Source organism: Aedes albopictus, chromosome 2 (genome assembly GCF_035046485.1).
Source record: "Aedes albopictus strain Foshan chromosome 2, AalbF5, whole genome shotgun sequence".
NCBI classification, from domain to species: Eukaryota; Metazoa; Arthropoda; class Insecta; order Diptera; family Culicidae; genus Aedes; species Aedes albopictus.
In genome coordinates this window covers 518470314-518489960 of record NC_085137.1, presented here as the reverse complement: position 1 = coordinate 518489960, position 19647 = coordinate 518470314, and the positions used below count along the sequence as shown (strand labels likewise).

At 37.0% G+C, this 19647-nt stretch overlaps 3 protein-coding genes across 10 annotated transcripts in view; 1 reads left to right on the top strand and 2 right to left on the bottom strand.

Annotated features, from left to right (window-relative positions):
- LOC109417297 (proton-coupled amino acid transporter-like protein pathetic) overlaps window positions 1-6489 on the top strand; it is a 28603-nt gene extending 22114 nt beyond the window's left edge. For all 7 annotated transcript variants that reach the window (XM_029870137.2, XM_029870140.2, XM_029870136.2 and 4 more), the window contains 5 exons: window positions 3928-4017; window positions 4262-4412; window positions 4476-5137; window positions 5212-5355; window positions 5414-6489. In XM_029870137.2, coding sequence (XP_029725997.1) covers window positions 3928-4017; window positions 4262-4412; window positions 4476-5137; window positions 5212-5355; window positions 5414-5678 — 1312 coding nt within the window. In that variant the 3' untranslated portion in view covers window positions 5679-6489. The remainder of the gene's footprint in view (window positions 1-3927; window positions 4018-4261; window positions 4413-4475; window positions 5138-5211; window positions 5356-5413) is intronic.
- Window positions 1-19647, bottom strand: part of LOC109409670 (unconventional prefoldin RPB5 interactor-like protein) — a 155451-nt gene that overhangs the window by 109864 nt on the left and 25940 nt on the right. The window lies entirely within an intron of this gene.
- LOC109406060 (ras-related GTP-binding protein C) lies at window positions 8370-10008 on the bottom strand. Its single transcript, XM_019679136.3, has 4 exons — window positions 9838-10008; window positions 9080-9766; window positions 8849-8991; window positions 8370-8783 (listed from the first exon to the last, which is right to left on the bottom strand). Exons 1-4 carry the CDS (start codon window positions 9838-9840, stop codon window positions 8441-8443), a joined length of 1176 nt encoding a protein of 391 aa, XP_019534681.1. The 5' UTR covers window positions 9841-10008; the 3' UTR covers window positions 8370-8440.

The following is a 19647-nucleotide window of genomic DNA, read 5'->3' as shown; positions in this document are numbered from 1 at the left end:
TTTATGATTTTCTGGTTACCAGTTTTGGACAAAGACCGGCATTCTTCCCCAATCAAACTATAGTCATATTGCAGACCTTGTGAAACAGCGCACAGCTTGGGTTTTCTGATTACAAATTTTGAATTCTGGACATATTTTCATACAAAATATGCCCATAATGCAAGAATTAAAAATCCTATAAAATAGGCACTAACTTGAATACTGGGCCATTATCTTGGACTTTGGACCGCTATCTTGGATACTGTGGTGGATTCCAAACATATTTCCCATACCAAATACACTTATTTTACATAGTTTTAGAGCTCAAAATTCCTTAAAACAGCCACCATCTTCTGTTGACGCGATCAAATTCTTATTTTTCCATTCAACGTTGACCCATCCTGCTATAAATTTACACCTTAGGAATCTGAAATGGTACGATTTGATGAGATCGCTTTAGTTTTGTCTATATTTTATTCTCATATATGAGAACTTAGACCTATTCGTCACTATATGAACAACCTAATGTTTATCAGGCCATTAAACAAAGCCACGATTTAATTTTTCACATGAACGTTGGTTCTGCTACACAACAGCTAGTCTCTAATGTTATCTAAGACTATTTTCTTGCTAACCATTCATTAGATTATCACAAAATCTGCGATCTGATGTGTCGTATGTATGGGTTTGGTTCATTTTTATATTTGGTAATTTCCGGTGGGATAGCCGGATCTGATTCCATGAGTCATGGACCATGACACTACCGGTTGTTCCAATTATGGTCTGAGAATATTTTATTGTTTTTTTTTCACCTTTACCTAATCACCGCGATTTGATATATCGCATGAATGGGTTTGCTTCACTTTTACTTCTAACCACTTTCGAAGCCACAGCTGAATCCGCAACACTACCGGGAATCTATTGTGGTCTGACCCTATTTTTCCATAAGGTTGTCGATAAGTCGTGATCAGTCTCGTTAGAGATCACAGTCATTTGAACCTTTTCGTCGATATTCGGCCTCCTTTGACTCCGACATTCGCAACACAAGCAATCAAACTACTGTTCGAAACAAAAATGTCAAACGAATGCACTTCACCACGATAGCGGCTTCGGGAGACGGTTCGGCTTTTGTTATTCCTGTCTTCATCCATAAATAAGAGCTATGTTGCCCATCTGAGTGTCGTATTCAATGCAACATGCAATATTAAACTAATATTAACATTCATAATCGGATTTGGCTGAAAATCTATGCGCAAAGCTAGAATTAGACACATGTCATCGTGTCAGATGACATTGATTTGACCCTTTATTATGTTTATTGATCTTCGTTCTACTGCTCGTGTTGTGTGTAGGTGAGAGGTAACGATAGCGCACGAATGTAACAAAGCCGACTGACACCGACTGCGGCAACGAAATGAAGGTAGTAAAAAGTGTCGAATGTTTACAAGACTGGTCGCGATTTGATGTATCGCATCCATGGGTTTGGTTAAATTTTACATTTTATTACCCGGATCTGATTCCGGGTAACTACCGGCTGAACCAAATATGGTCTAACATTATTGTCTTGTTAACTGCTCATCGGTAAACCAAAAACGCTGCAAATTGAAGGTGTCACATGCAGGGTTTGACAATTTCGACGGGACTCTCGGAACCAATTCCGGAACACTACCAGTTGTCTTTAGTGTGACGTAAGGCTATTTTCTAGCTAACTGTTCATCAGATTATCGCAAAAGCCACGATTTGATGTGTCACATGTCTGGATCTGGTTTACTTTTACATTTGGCCTCTTCCGGCCACTCAAAACCGATTCCGAAACACTTGCTGACCGTTCATTAGGTAATCTAAAAAGCCGCTATTTGATGTGACGCATGTACGGGTTTGTTTCTCTTTCAAATTTAACCACTTCGGCGGGAACCCCGGAACGGGTTCCGGAACACTACTGGTTCCTGGACTGGTTCAGATATGGTCTGAGATGGTTGTCCTGCTCATTGTCCATCAGGTCATCTAAAATGCCGTGGTTTGATGTGTCGCATGTATAGGTTTGGTTCAATTGTATATTTGGCTATTCCAGCGGGACGCCTAGAACCGGTTCCGGAACACTACCGGTTCAGATATGGTCTGAGATGATTTTCCTGCTCATTATCCATCAGGTCATCGAAAATGCCGTGGTTTGATGTGCCGCATGCATGGGTTTGGTTCAATTGTATATTTGGCCACTTCCAGCGGGAGGACTAGAACCGGTTCCGGAACACGACCGGTACAGATATGGTCTGAGATGATTTTCCTGCTCATTATCCATCAGGTCATCGAAAATTCCGTGGTTTGATGTGCCGCATGCATGGGGTTGGTTCACTTGTATATTTGGCCACTTCCAGCGGGACGCCTAGAACCGGTTCCGGAACACTACCGGTTCAGATATGGTCTGAGACTATTTTCCTGCTTACCGCTCATCAGGTTATCGAAAATGCCGTGGTTTGATGTGCCGTATGCATGGGTTTGGTTCAATTGTATATTTGGCCACTTCCAGCGGGACGACTAGAACCGGTTCCGGAACACTACCGGTTCAGATATGGTCTGAGATGATTTTCCTGCTCATTATCCATCAGGTCATCGAAAATGCCGTGGTTTGATGTGCCGCACGCATGGGTTTGGTTGAATTGTATATTTGGCCACTTCCAGCGGGACGCCTAGAACCGGTTTCGGAACACTACCGGTTCAGATATGGTCTGAGATGATTTTCCTGCTCATTGTCCATCAGGTCATCTAAAATGCCGTGGTTTGATGTGTCGCTTGCATGGGTTTGGTACAATTGTATATTTGGCCACTTCCAGCGGGACGCCCAGAACCGGTTCGGGAACACTACCGGTTCAAATATGGTCTGAGACTATTTCCCTGCTTACCGCTCATCAGGTTATCGAAAATGCCGTGGTTTGATGTGTCTCATGCAGGCTTGACAGAAACTCCCTCGCGAGAAAATGAGGAAGCGATTTTGGCGATTTTCTGAGGAGTGAAAATAAAACTCAGAAATCACAACGCAAATCCTCAACAGCACCGAGCGCGAGCTTGCCGCGCAGCGAGGAGTTCGTCCAACACTCATAATTTCTTGTTGTGTTTCTCACGTCCACTCACACTCAAAAAGCTCTCGCGAGTTCCACTCCCATACAAAGAAAGACTCTCGAGGCGAAAATCGCACTCAAAAACCCGAAATAATCATCGACTCTTTTTCCGTTCTCTTCTTCCTCGCTCAGTTTTTATTGCCTCTCTGTTTGGGGTTCGTTCGCTCCCTCCCGACGAGGCAAAAGCAAAACACCGCTCTAGAGCATGTGGCCAAACTCTTTTGATTTCGAGGAGGATTATCAAGCCTGGTCTCATGCATGGGTTTGGTTCACTTTGATATTTGCCACTTCCGGCGGGACACCCGGAACCGGTTCCGGAACACTACCGGTTCAGATATGGTCTTAGACTATTTTTCTGCTTACCGCTCATCAGGTTATCGAAAATGCCGTGGTTTGATGTGTCGCATGCATAGGTTTGATGCATTTTCATATCTGGTCCCTTCCTGGGGTACCGTTCCGGAACACCTAAATGGCCATAACTCCGGAACGGCTGGACCGATCCGAACCATTTTCAATAGGAAACAATGGGACCAGATTCCGCGTCGAATGAACCGTCGGTCATTAAAATCGGTTGAGGTTTACTGCCAAAAAGTGATGTGAGTTTTTTTGTACACACACATACACATACACACATACACACACACACATACACACACACAGACATCACCTCAATTCTTCGAGCTGAGTTGATTGGTATATGTGACTTGACCCTCCGGGCCTTCTATCAAAAAGTCGTTTTTGGAGTGAACATATAGCCTTTCCAGTACACTTAGTGTACGAGAAAGGCAAAAAATATGCATAGTTAGCAAATTTTCCTTTTTTTTTCTTCTAGATACCAGATCACTCCTGCCAAGACTGATGTGGAAACTGCCTTAGTAGCATTTGATCCGTTTAAGGAACGAAAATGTGAACATCCCACAACGTAAGTATTGGTTAGAAATTGATTCATACCAATTTTCAGATCAATAATATAACAATGAGTTAGACTCCTAGTTTATATCTGCAAAAAATAGATAATGTTAAAAAAAATATTTTTCAAAAACTAAAAAAAAAGAATAAATACAGTAGTCTGTGATTGAATTCAATACTTTTGTTTGTGTTTTCAATGCAGAAAGTAAAAATTTAGGTATTCTTTGTAATCCATTTGTTTTTTCTTGTTATTCTAGCGATGGCGAAACGTTAACGCATTTACTGAAGGCGTCGTTGGGTACTGGAATTTTGGCTATGCCAATTGCTTTTAGCTATGCCGGTCTTGTAGGAGGTATTCTGGCTACTATTCTAACAGCAATAGTTTGCACACACTGTGCTTACGTTTTGGTAATAATCATAAAAATCTATTACAAAAAAAAATGTTTGTATAATTTATTATTGTATTTTTAGGTAAAATGTGCACACACAATGTACCACAGAACGAAGAAAACGGCCATGTCTTTCGCAGAGGTAGCCGAAGTTGCACTGGAAAATGGGCCTCAATGGGGCCGGAAACTTGCTCCATTCATTCGGTCTTGTATCACGTATGGTCTGTTCATAACCTATTTTGGCACATGTTCAGTGTACACCGTTATTATTGCCACAAACTTTGAACAAGTCATTGAACACTACACCGGCACTGATATAAACTTGCGCGTCATGATTGCACTTCTGCTGATCCCATTGATTCTGCTGTCCTGGATTCCAAACTTGAAATACCTGGCACCTGTATCGATGGTTGCAAACGTGTTTATGTGCGCAGGGTTGGGAATTACGTTCTACTATCTGGTAACGGACATGCCACCTCTAACCGAACGGCCGATGTATGTTTCTGTCCTAAGCTGGCCTTCCTTCTTCGCAATTGTAATTTTTGCCATGGAGGCAATTGGAGTCGTAATGCCGTTGGAAAACCAAATGAAAACGCCACAAAACTTCATTGGTCTCTGTGGAGTACTGAATCAAGGAATGGCTGGTGTTACTCTGATTTACATTCTCTTGGGATTCCTTGGATACGTGCGCTATGGCGATGCAGCACAAGGAAGCATTACTCTTAATTTGCCAGTCGAGGAAATGTAAGTAACTACACATAATGGAGAACATTGTTTGCTAATATTAATCTTGATATTGTTTCTTCAACCATCAACAGTCCAGCGCAAGCCGTAAAGATTCTTATTGCTCTTGCTGTATACTGCACTTTTGGACTCCAGTTCTACGTTTGCCTTGACATTGCCTGGGTCGGTATTAAAGACAAGTTCCAGAAGAGACCTACGCTCGTCAACTATACAATGAGGTACGTAGCAAAACAAAACCAACCATATCTTCAATAATCAACTAAATTCATATTTTAGGACTATCCTGGTCACTGCGTCAGTACTGCTTGCCGTTGCCGTACCAACAATTGGACCTTTCATTGGATTGATTGGAGCTTTCTGTTTCTCTATTCTTGGTCTGCTTATCCCGATTTTGATCGAAATTGTAACCTATTGGGATCAAGGATTCGGTAAATTCAACTGGATTATTTGGAAAAATGTAATTGTATGCTTTTTTGGCGTCGTGGCGTTGGTATTTGGCTCAAAAAGTTCCATCGAAGACATCCTCAAGCTATATTTTTAAGACAATCTTTAGATTTCAACTCATACCACTGCATTATCTATATCAGGCAATGTGAGGCACAAAATCCGTTCGACAACGATTGTACTAATGCTTATGTGTACTTATGCATTCAAGACTTTTTTCGGTAGATTAAACGATAAGGCCCAAATCTATCTCTTGATGAGTACTGTCAAGCAGGGTGTTTTACAAAAGATCTTTAAATACCTTACGTGCATTGCATAATTGTGATACAAATCGAGAAAAGTGCCTATTTTAATTCGACTGTGCTAGTTTTTTAAAAACTGCCTAGAATAAAATAGTATCTCTGACTCCTAAAAACATAATTGAGGGTTTCGACTAATGCAAAAACACTAAATGCTGAACCCACCATACAATCCGCGCAGCAATAGTATACAATTAGCAAGCAAATATTCATCTGAAAATGGCTTAACGTGGAACGTTTTAACTATTGAAAGCATTCTTTTTATAAAAGAAATGACTAAATTTCTATAAAACGTCAACCTTCTGCACCTTACAACATAAATGTAACATGAAAAATCTGATGTTTGAAAATGAAATTCAAATATAAATTGTATTATTTACTCTCATTTTATAGCATTGTAGTAATTTAGAATCTTTTTTAATTTTTATTTTGCGTAACGCAAGTTTTCAAAAAGGATCGCTGGAATTCTAAGTAAAGGAATTTGAAACTGAAATTTATAACCCTTAGTACATAGCATTATCCGATTATTCCTTTTGTTTCTCATGTCTTCATCAAGCAAAAAAAAAAAGTGTTGATAAGCGTACTATAATATACATAAATAAAACATGACGCTCGCGATTTTAAATATTTATCCGAAACAATCCTTGTGGAAAAAAAATCTGGTAGAATTTGCAATGGTATACCAGCAGAAGCCTGGAGGAATAACTGGAATAACTCCTGGGTAAATTCCTGAGGGAATTTTTGTTTGTGAGTTACACTCCCTTGCTTTTTTTCAGCTCAGATGCATGCAATCTAGGAACAATGCATGGACATTGGACAACTTTTGCATTATGGTTTTGTTTAAAATTTAAGCCGAGTTAAGTAAGGGTCGCACACGCATACCGAAGTCATCTCGGGATGAACCTGCCTACGGCAGAAAATCCCTAAATAAAAAAAAGAAAAAAAAAAGTCATGAGAGAGCTGCGAAGGCTGCTCTGCACGAGGTGAATGAAAATTACCCTCACCTCGTGGAGAGTCGCTTTCACAGCTCTGTCACGACTATGGTATGAGTGAGCGAACTGTACTCTATTCGGCAAACTAAACCACAAGGCAAAAGTCGTCTATACATCGTTTCTTGATTGCACGCTTCTGAGCTGAGAAAATATCTAGATAGTGTAACTCTTTACAAGTTCCCTGCTCAGGAAGAAATCCTACAGGAATCCCAGAAGGAGTTCTTGGATAAACTCCGGGAGGATTTCATGGAGAAATTGCCGTAGTAATTTCTGAAGGAGTCCCTGAATGATATCCTGGAGGAATGCTGGAGGAATCCCCGGAGAAATCCCTGAGGGAACTCCTAGAGAAATGACTGGATGAATTCCTAAAAGAATTCTTGGAGGAATTCCTAAAGAAATCCCCAGAGGATTCCCTACAGGAATTCCTGAAGAAATGCCTTTAAGAACCCCTGGAGATACGCCTGTTTTCCTGGAATTCCTGGACAAATCTCTAGAGGAGTTCATGGAAGAATCCCTGTATAAATTTCATGAGGAATACCTAGAGAAATCCCTGGAGGATTTCCTTAAAGAATCACTGGAGCACTTTCAAGAGAAATCTCTGGAGAAATTCCTGGAAGAATTCCTGAAGAAATCCAAGGAGCAATTCTTGAGGAAATTCAAGGTGTTACTAAAAAAAACAGGAGGAAGTATTGAAGAAATCGCTGAAATTCCTGAGGAAATCCTGAAGGAATCCTTCAAAGAGTACGAAGAGAAACTCTTGGAGGAATCCCTCTAGCAGTTCCTGAAGGAATTCCTGGAGGAGTTTATTAAGTAACCCCAGGAGGAATCTCGGAAGCAATCCCAAGAGAAATTCCTAACGGAATCTCCAAACAGTTCCAAGAGTAAGTCTTGGATTAATTCCTGGAGGAGTTTCTGAAAGGAGGAATTCCTGAAGGAATCCCAAGAAGAGTTGGAGGCGTTTTTAAACTAATCCCTGAAGTTGTTCGTGAAAGAATCACAGAATGAATTTCCGGGTGAATCACTGAAGGTATTTTTGGAGAAATTTCTAAATAAACACTATGAGGAATCTCGGATGCAATCCCATAAAGAATTCCTTAAGGAATCTGAAATGAGTTTTCTTATCGAATTCCAGGAAGAGTTTCTGTAGGAATTCCTGGATAAAAAATAAGATAAAATAAAAATCTAAGAAAAAAAAATAAATAAAATAGGATAAAAATCTTAAGAAATCCATGTCTGCAGTAATTTGTCGAATTATTGAAGGAATACTTGGATGGACTCCTAAAGGATTTTTTGAATAGGGTTGTATAGGATTAGATACTGTACGAAATTCCCTAAAATTGCGTACCACGAGCGTGAATTTCTCATGATGCGTGTACTCAGTACACGACGCGACTGCTCCCGTTAATACACTCTCTTGCATTGTGTTTTCACTGCTCCCTCAAAGCATGACGTAGTTTATAGAAGTCCTCTTAGGCTGTGATCCAAAATAAAAATCTGTTTGAAAATAAACAAATTCTGCAACTTTATTCATGCCACGTTTGTAAAATCAACATTGAAGCAATTATCCATTAGGCTACAGCTGTGTTACTCATATGTTGCTCGAAAGTTTGTGAAGCGGTACCATTCGAGGGGATTGATCCCTGATAGTCACTTTCATGATCTTGGCTATGTTCAGCTGCTTCCAGCTTCTGATTTTTCAGGCGCAATTCAAACACTTGAGTAATGGCTTCACGGAAACACAGAAAGTTGTAATCGATTACCCCTTGGCGGGAGAAGTTTTCTTCCCGTATGATGCACACAAGCGCCAGAAACTTATTTACTTCGCGAAGATACAGAATCGTACTGTTGTTCATTTTTATCAGACTGGAACTGTGGTCGTCGAAAGCAGCAACATCGGGATCATCTTTAGATCTACGGATATAGAAGAAAATATGTGTTAATATGATTGTTATGCTATTTTTTACGGAAGTACTTACCCGTAGATGCAAGACAGATCAATCACAACATCAATCATGTCACAGCATAATTCATAGCTTTGCATATCCACAGGCGAGCAATCTGTTGCTATGTAAATCTTAGACACCACATCGAACAGAAATGCTTTTTCAATTCCAGAATTCTAAAAAATATAAATCATGTGTAGTCAATAAACTAGTAAAATTGTCCGATTTGTAAGAAAATATCGATTGCAACAGAGATATACATACCGATATAAAAATGTTGAGCAGATTTTCAAGGGTTGGCAACTGGGGAATCAGCTTTTGCACAACTTTGGAGAACGCCTCGAAAATCGAATGGTCATAGATCGACGTAAGATGAAAGCTTAGGTGAACTCCCTCCAGTCCGGCATCTGCTAGATCGTCTGTAGCTCGCGAGTGGATATCTCGTTGTGACTCCATTTTGAAGTCGTCGCTCACTCCATCCACTTTATGAATAAACACCTCAAACTTGATTCTGGGGTTCACCTTATGTGCTTTTGTTACGGTTTGGTTTAGTTTAGCTAAGGCTTCAATGTAATCATCCTGAGCATCGATTACAAATACCAATGCTCCGCAGCCACCAAAAATCATATCCGAGTCGAACGTTGGATCGAAGAAATCGATTTGTCCTGGGAAATCCCAAATTTGGAACTGCACAAAGCTGCTATTGTTGATGTCATCTTTGACGATTTTATTTGTAGATTCCAGAAACAGTGTTTCATTGGGAGACATTTTGTGAAACACCACCTTCTGGATCGAACTTTTTCCTGATCTTCGGAGGCCCATCAGAAGGATTCGTGGCTTGTCCTCAGCCGAACGAGAGTTGTTATCCTCGTGATCGAAATTTCCATATCCAAAATCCTTGGGGAAAGAGCCCACCTGATAGCCGATTGGTTCTTCCTCATCTTGATAGCTCTGTAGCAAATACGCAGTAGAGTGAAAAGTAGATCACTCAACGGCCGGAACCAGCACAACAAATAACTTACCATGGTTGAAAAATCACACTAAACAACTAATGTGGACTTTATTGAAAATACAGAACGATTTACACAATCGAACAAGTCTTTATCGAACAAAAAAAGTGATAATAAAACTGCACAATTTTACGCACGACCGTCCATCGAAATGATAACGAGTTTTGTTTTTGTCTGTCAAAATAAATGAGTGAAGCACGACATGAATGTGTTCATTTTACATTTCTTAACTAGGGGTGTTCCGAAAGGTTGAAAATTCTTCCCGCATAAACTACAGTGCGAGAAATTGGGTTTTTAAATTAAGAAAAATTCAATGATTTTGTATTTTTAAACAAAAGAGCACCTTTTTCTGAGCCGCTATGATTTTTTTCAGATTTTTAGAACTTTATTTTGATATCTAAAATCAAATTCAAAGAGAATTTTTGAAATCACCTTTTGACAGCTGGGCAACTGCTTGACAGCTCCACTCAGTACAAAATGCGACAAGGGGTGATTCGACAAATCGCTCCCATACAAATTTCAAATTGATTTTTAAATAGGTTCCCGGGCACCAAAATTGATGAAAATTTGGATTTCGGCTCAGTTTGGCATGCAGATTCAGAATATGAAATTATCTCAACACCATTAACACTAGGAGCACCGAGTTCAAAAAAGTTACGCGGAGCACCGGGATCGAAAATTTGTTGTAACTAAATTTTTAATTGGCTATATCTCAGCAATGGCTCAACCGATTTTCAAAATTTTTTTATCAATCTCATGTCCGAATCTTAAAATTTCAGATGCTTGAACAGAAATTGTTCTAGGGGTGTTCAAATTCCCTCTAGAACAGTGCAACCGATACAAATTTTGTTTCGTCATGCTTATCTGGCTGTAAACGTTCCAAATATTTCAGAAAACATCATAAATCTGAGGTGTTCAGATGAAAATAGTAGAAGATAACTGGATGCATATCGTTAATCTAACAGAAACATATTTTGAACATCCCTAGCGCTCCCGGCACAGTGGCTAGTTGCAATTAAATTTTCAATTGACTATATCTCAGCAACGGCTCAACCGATTTTCAAAATTCTTTTACCAATCTCTTCTCCGAATCCTAAAGTTTCAGATAATTGAACAGAAATTTTTCTAGGGGTGTTCAAATTTCCTCTAGAACAGTGCAACCGATATTTTTTTTTTAAATGTTTACCTAATTGGAAGCGGTCTGAAAATTACTGTACGCATAATGGATGTGTGTGGTATAGTATAAGATAAAATATTTTGAACATCCCTAGCGCTCCCGGCACGATAATCGAAAATTTGTTGAAACTAAATTTTAAATCAGTTATATCTCAGCGATGGCTTAACCGATTTTCAAAATTATTTTCCTTACATGTTGTCCTAATCTTCTAGTTTCAGATAATTGAATAAAAAATATTCCAGGGGTGGTCCAATTTTCTCCATATCAGTGCAGAAGATACGATATTTTTCAGCCATTTTTTCTTCATTGAGGACGTTCAAAATATTTCCTTGATCTTCATAAACCTACATTATTCAAACGGGAATAGTTTAAGATCTATCTGGATACATGCAGTAAACCTCAATTAAAAAGATGTTGAACATCCCTAGTGCTCCTTGAATTGTGACCGAAGCTTGGCTGTAACTAAATTTTCAATCGCTTATATCTCAGCGATGGTTCAACCGATTTTCAAAATTATTTTACCAATCTCTTGTACGAATCTTCAAATTACAAAAGTTTGAATAAAAAACCCTTCTAGGGGTGTTCAAATTGCCTCTTGAACAGTTCAACTTTTTTCAAAATATTTATATCATTGTAAAAGTTCTAAATATTTCGGTAATCATCATAAATCTTTGTGATTCTAATGAGAATAGCATAAGATCACTTGATACATATTGTGAACTACATAGTAAATTTAACATCCCTAGCACTACTGGCATTGTGATCGAAATTCGGCTGTAACTATATTTCCAAAGGGATAAATGTCAGCGATGACTTGACCGATTTGCGGTGTTCAAATGAAAATAGTAGAAGTAACTGGATCCATATCGTTAATCTAACAGAAACATATTTTGAACATCCCTAGCGCTCCCGGCACAGTGGCTAGTTGCTATTAAATTTTCAATTGACTATATCTCAGCAATGGCTCAACCGATTTTCAAAATTCTTTTACCAATCTCTTGTCCGAATCCTAAAGTTTCCGATAATTGAACAGAAATTATTATAGGGGTGTTCAAATTTTCTCTAGATCAGTGCAACCGATACACTTTTTTTTCGACATGTTTATCTGGTTGTAAACGTTCCAAATATTTTAATAAACATCATAAATCTCAGGTGTTCAAATGAAAATAGTATAAGATAACGATACATATCGTTAATCTAACAGAAAAATATTTTGAACATCCCTAGCGCTCCCGGCACATTGATTAGTTGCAATTGAATTTTCAATTGGTTATATCTCAGCGATGGCTCAACCGATTTTCAAAATTATTTTACCAATCTCTTGTTCGAATATTCAAGTTTCAAACAAATGAACAATAATCATTCTAGGGATGTTCAAATTTCTCTAGAACAGTGCAATCGATATAATTTGTTCGACATGTTTACCTAATTGTAAACGATACAAGCGCTTCCGTAGACATGATTAATTTGTATGGTTCAAATGGGAATCGTATTCAATAAAATATTTTGAACATCCCTAGCGCTCCAGGCACGATGGTCGAAAATTAGTTGAAGCTTCATTTTATATCAGCTATATTTCTGCGATTGCTTAACCGATTTTCAATTATTTTTTACTAATATGTTGTCCTAATCTTCTAGTTTCAGATAAATGAATGGAAAATAATCTAGGGCTGGTCAAATTTTCTCCATACCAGTGCAGCAGATACGATTTTTTGCGACCAGTTTTTCTTCATTGTGAACCTTCAAAATATTTCCGTAAATATCAAACATCTATGTGATTCAAATGAGAATAGTATTAGATAACCGAATGCTTATAATGAATCTCACAGAAAAATATATTGAACATCTCTTGAGCTCCGGAAATTGAGATCAAATTTTAGCTGCAACCAAAATTTGAATCTTACATATCTCAGCGATGGCTCAACCGATTTTCAAAATGCTTTTAGAACTCTCTTATCATAATCTTCAAGGTTCAAACAATTCAACATTATAGGGGTGTTCAAATTTCCTCTGTGCAACCGATATATTTTTTTCGATATGCTTACCAATTTAAACGTTCTATAAATTTCCGTAGGCATAATCTATGTGTGTGGTTTATATTAGAATAGCATAAGAATAAATATTTTGAATATCCCTAGCGCTCCAGGCACGGTGATCGAATTAGTTTAAACAAAATTTTTAATCAGCTGTATCTCTGCGATGGCTTAACCGATTTTCAAAATTCTTCCAGTAACATGTTCTGCAGTTATTCAAGATTCAAACAATTGAAAAAAATCATTATGAGGGCGTTCAAATTTCCTTCAAACCATTACTACCATTACATTTTTTCAATTTGCTCATTCATTGCAAAAGTTCAAAATTTTACCCCAAACATCATACATAAATCTACGTGGTTCAAATGAAAATTGTATAAGATTACTGCATGCATATCTCAGCCGGTTTTCAGGGTTTGTTTTAAAAATATGTTGCGCAAACCTTCAATTTTCAGACAGTTTAACAAAAATCATTCTATGGTTGCTGTGTAACAACAACAGCAACAGTGCAACCTAAAAAAAATATTTTTCAACATATTTGCCTCATTGTAATCATTCTGAATATTTCGCATACTAGCACTCCCAGTACACTTAATCCTTTTTTTACGCGATGGATGCGTCCGCGCAAAAAAAGATCGTGTAAAAAAAGTTCGCGTAACTTCGTGAAATCGCGTAAAAAAATCAAAGGGAAATCTTTTTTTACGCGATTTGCCCTCCGCAAATAACCAAAATCGCGTAAAAAAAAAGTCGCATAACTTCGAGAAAATCGCGTAAAAAAATCGTGCAAAATAAAATCGCGTAAAAAAAAGTCGTGTAAAAAAAGGTTTTAGTGTACGTTAAATTCTTAAGTTCCACAGTTCGTAGCTAAGAGTTGTCTTTACTAATTACCATTTTTGCCTTAATATATCACGTGACATGCACGAAGATTCTCTTTGAAAAGACTACACCGTCTTCAACCAGAGGTTGTACAGACTGAACGATCACAAATATGAGACAACGGACAACACACGAAAAACCCAGTAGTCGTCCAGTGTTGAATTTTCCGTTTCACGAAAAGTTTTCACCGACTGGAGCATGAATCGAACCCAAACTACGAGGCTTACGAAACGCCTAGACGACTGACGCCTCTAACCGCACGGCCACGAAGGCCACAAAGATTCTCTTTAGTAGTAGTCAAAGTTTTTTACACGAAGTTTTTTCCTTCCATCATAAAAATCAGTTTTGTACCAGTTTAATTTCTCTTTTTTTATTACGAAATTCAACGAAACGGCTTGACGGTTTTTGAAACATTGATGCAGTGAAAATATTCATGACTCATTCACACTAATTCAGTGTAAACCAAATGTTCATCAAAATAAAAAAAAAATTAACAATTCAAATCTGTGTCAATTGGAACAATTCTCGCAATATTTATGGAACAATTTTGCTCTATGTGTTTTGCAAATACATGCCGCACATGTAGCACAAAATATGCTGCTCCTTATTCTGCTTCCTTCTGTGACAGTTTCAGAACGTTTACAATTAGGTAAACATGTCGGAAAAAAAATTGTATCGGTTATCTGGTTCAGGGGAAATTTTAACATCTCTAGAATGATTTTTGTTCAATTGTCTGAAACTTGAAGATTCGATAAGTAAAAGAATATAAAAAACCAGTTGAGTTATTTTGCGAGATATAGCCAATTGAAAATTTATTAATAGTTTAATTTCAATCACCGAGTGTGTTTTTATGTGATTCACAATATGTATCCTTTTATGTTATACTGTTCTAATAAGAATCTCGCAGATTTCTCATGCTTGTGAAAATATTTAGAACGTTCACAATGAAGTAAACAAGTCGAAAAAAATACACCGGATCTTGAGGCAATTTGAACACAAAACAAAATTCTGACAACCCTAATAAAAATGTATCATACACTGCTGATAGGGTGAATGATTGTATCATTCCGCGTATGATCAAGATGATAGCCCGAAAGGGTTGTTAAGCACGTTGTATCATATTTTTCTATTAGGGAAGAGATTAGTAAAATAATATGGCAAATCGGTCAAGTCATCGCTGACATATAGCCCATTAAAAATATAGTTACAGCCGAATTTCGATCACAATGCCGGTAGTGCTAGGGATGTTCAATTTACTATGTAGTTCACAATATGTATCAAGTGATCTTATGCTATTCTCATAAGAATCACGAAGATTTATGATGTTTACCGAAATATTTAGAACTTTTACAATGATATAAATATTTTGAAACAAGTTGAACTGTTCAAGAGGCAATTTGAACACCCCTAGAAGGGTTTTTTTATTCAAACTTTTGTAATTTGAAGATTCGTACAAGAGATTGGTAAAATAATTTTGAAAATCGGTTGAGCAACCGCTGAGATATATGCGATTGAAAATTTAATTACAGTCAAGCTTCGGTCATAATTCAAGGAGCACTAGGGATGTTCAACATCTTTTTAATTGAGGTTTACTGCATGTATCCAGATAGATCTTAAACTATTCCCGTTTGAATAATGTAGGTTTATGAAGATCAAGGAAATATTTTGAACGTCCTCAATGAAGAAAAAATGGCTGAAAAATATCGTATCTTCTGCACTGATATGGAAAAAATTGGACCACCCTTAGAATATTTTTTATTCAATTATCTGAAACTAGAAGATTAGGACAACATATAAGGAAAATAATTTTGAAAATCGGTTAAGCCATCGCTGAGATATAGCTGATTTAAAATTTAGTTTCAACAAATTTTCGATCATCGTGCTGGGAGCACTAGGAATGTTCAAAATATTTTATCTTATACTGTACCCCACACATCCATTATGCGCACAATTTCCTATTAGGTAAACATTTTGAAAAAAAATTATATAGGTTGCACTGTTCTAGAGGAAATTTGAACACCCCTAGAAAAATTTCTGTTCAATTATCTGAAACTTTAGGATTCGGACAAGAGATTGGTAAAAGAATTTTGAAAATCGGTTGAGCCGTTGCTGAGATATAGTCAATTGAAATTTTAATTGCAACTAGCCATTGTGCCGGGAGCACTAGGGATGTTCAAAATATTTTATCTTATGTTATACCACACACATCCATTATGCGTACAGTAATTTTCAGACCGCTTCCAATTAGGTAAACATTTAAATATATATATATCGGTTGCACGGTTCTAGAGGAAATTTGAACACCCCTAAAATAATTTCTGTTCAATTATCTGAAACTTTAGGATTTGGAGAAGAGATTGGTAAAAGAATTTTGAAAATCGGTTGAGCCGTTGCTGAGATATAGTCAATTGAAAATTTTATTACAACTAGCCACTGCCGAGAGCGCTAGGGATGTTCAAAATATTTTTCGATTGTATTTACGATATGCATCCAGCTATTTTATACTATATTCATGTGAACCACGCAGATTTATGATGTTTACTGAAATATTTTGCACGTTTACAATTAAATAAGCATATCGAAAAAAATTTGTATCGGTTGCACTGTTCTAGAGGAAATTTGAGCACCCCTAGAATAATTTCTGTTCAATCATCTGAAATTTTAGGATTCGGACATGAGATTGATAAAAAAATTTTGAAAATCGGTTGAGCCATTGCTGAGATATAGCCAATTAAAAATTTAGTTACAACAAATTTTTGATCTTGGGGCCGGGAGTGTTAAAGAAGCCAATTAGTACATATAAAGACAGAGCCGTTTTCCATACAAAATAATCATGTTTAGGGATCGAAATCTCTTTTTCTAGCGATTCAAAACAATTTTAATTATTGTTTCTCTTTGTTCATCACTTTGCCCAATATTACACTCCCGTTCAAAAGTTTGGGGTCACCCCCTCAAAAACATGTCATTTTTTTAGGCCCATATCTCCGCCAATTTGCGTCCGATTTCAAAACCCTAGGTTTCATTCAAAAGATAATAAGTCAAAGAAACTTTGAACATGATTTAAAAGAAACTTTTTCAAAAAATTTTGTATGTAAACTTAACCCAAAGTTGCCAAATTTTCTAAAAAATGAATATAAACTTACGGCAGTGTCGCTGGAAGTTGGGTCGGCCAAATTTTAAGATGAGAGCGGTAATATGACCCATTTTCTATTAGCTTTCAACTGCTTTTTACAGAACTTAGCTGAAAAATCTAGAAAAAAAGTTATTAAGTAAATTAATCCTTGATGTCATCGACCAAAAGTTTGGGGTCACCCCTCAAAATGCTGTATCGGCCAAAAGTTTGGGGTCACTTTCGTAAAACATGGAAAAGTGATTTGTTGATATCTTTGTCGTCTTTCATTCAATTTTAATTCTTCTTGGCTTATTTGAAACAAAATGAATGATACTTACTGCATAGACATTGAACCAAGCATATTTGTTGAAATTTACATACTGAAACTTAACGTAAAGTTGCCTCATTTTTTGGAGCGTGGTAAAATGTGCTAACTTTGCATAACATTTTTATATACATAAATCGTTAAATACGTTAAGTTGAAGACATCAAGCGTAAATTTAGTTAATTATCTTTGAAATGAGCCAAGAATAATTAAAATTGAACTATAGATAACGAAAATATCACCAAATCACTTTTCCATGTTTTACGAAAGTGACCCCAAACTTTTGGCCGATACATCATATTGAGGGGTGACCCCAAACTTTTGGTCGATGACATCAAGGATTAATTTACTTAAGAACTTTTTTTCTAGATTTTTTAGCTAAGTTCTGTCAAAACCAGTTGAAAGCTAATAGAATGGGTTATATTACCGCTCTCATCTTAAAATTTGGTCGACCCAACTTCCAGCGACACTGCCGTAAGTTTATATTCATTTTTTAGAAAATTTGGCAACTTTGGGTTAAGTTTACATACAAAATTTCTGAAAAAGTTTCTTTTAAATCATGTTCAAAGTTTCTTTGACTTATTATCTTTTGAATGAAACCTAGGGTTTTGAAATCGGACGCAAATTGGCGGAGATATGGGCCTAAAAAAATTACATGTTTTTGAGGGGGTGACCCCAAATCTTTGAACGCGAGTGTATATGTAGCAACGAAGCAGTGTCGATGTTTCAAGTGCTTTTTACCATGAATTGGGTTTTTAAATTAAGAAAAATTTAATGATTTTTTATTTTTAAACAAAAGAGCACCTTTTTATGAGCCGCTATGATTTTTTTTAGATTTTTAGAATTTTATTTTGGTATTTTAAATCAATTTGAAAGAGATTTTTTGAAATCACCTTTTGACAGCTGGGCAACTGCTTGACAGCTCCGCTCAGTACAAAATGCGACGAGGGGTGATTCGACAAATCGCTCCCATACAAATTTCAAATTGATTTTTAAATAGGTTCCCGGGCACCAAAATTGATGAAAATTTAGATTTCGGCTCAGTTTGACATGCAGATTCAGAATATGGAATTATCTCAACACCACTAAAGAAGCCAATTAAGTAATAAAAATAAAAACATTGGACGCCATGTTGAATCGGATGCTGGGATGCTGATTCTGGCCCTTCGTCATCCCCCTGAAATAAGTGCGCAGAAGACACCGACACGATTCGATGCAAAATCGCAGTTTTATCCACGATCCCGCACTTTTGCTAACTGGCGAAAGGGATCCACTGGGGTGGGAAATGCGCAATATAGCGTTGCATTTCCTACACAGTATTTTAGCCATTGCGCAAATGTTATCTCTTTAACATATCCGCTTGTACGGGCCCCTTAGAAGTTATAAATACATTGTTGTTACGCGCTTCCATTATACATTGACCGCCAATTTTAACAAAAACGACATTCAAATGATTCAATTATGCAGTATAACGTACGATAATTTTAGTTCGTCACAGTGAAATACTGGTGAAATAAACTGTAGTCATTCATATCTCTTGCAACAGTTGACTGACACGCATCGTGAAAAGTAAAGCACAGCAACAATGAAGTGGTTCAGTTATGTTTTTCTAATTCTTACAGTTTTTTACTTGAACATCGTACATCAGGGTGCATTTGCTCAAAATGGGTAAGTATTATCGTGAGTGAACAAAAACGTGTATCATAGTTTTAAACAAGGTTTTAAACGAAGTGTTCGCGTTGTGGAAAACTGGATTTGAACGAAAAAAGTTTTTATGCAATTCAGTATCATAATTTATATTTTATCTAACTCATTTTGATATCATAATGGCCAGTTTTTCCGAACTGGTCCATTATGCAACTGAAATTAGTTGCATAATGAAAAATAGTTGTATAATGTTCATAATGCAACTCATTTGAGTTGCATTATGAACATTATGCAACTCAAATGAGTTGCATTATGAAAAAATCATTGCATAAAATTTTGTATGGCACTCGTTGCAAAACTCGAAACAACTTTTTGCAACTCGTTACATAAATACTATTTTTATACTGATCCCTACATCGCAGCGGCTAAAATCCGCTTTCCAGCGCACTACGTGTGACATTAAGTTTGAAGTGTTTATTTGGAAGATAATTGGTTTCTTTAGCGTTGTTGAGATAATTTCATATTCTGAATCTGCATGCAAAACTGAGCCAAAATCCAAATTTTCATGAATTTTGGTGCCCGGGAACCGAGCCGGGAATCTATTTAAAAATCAGTTTGAAGTTTGTATGGGAACGATTTGTCGAATCACCCT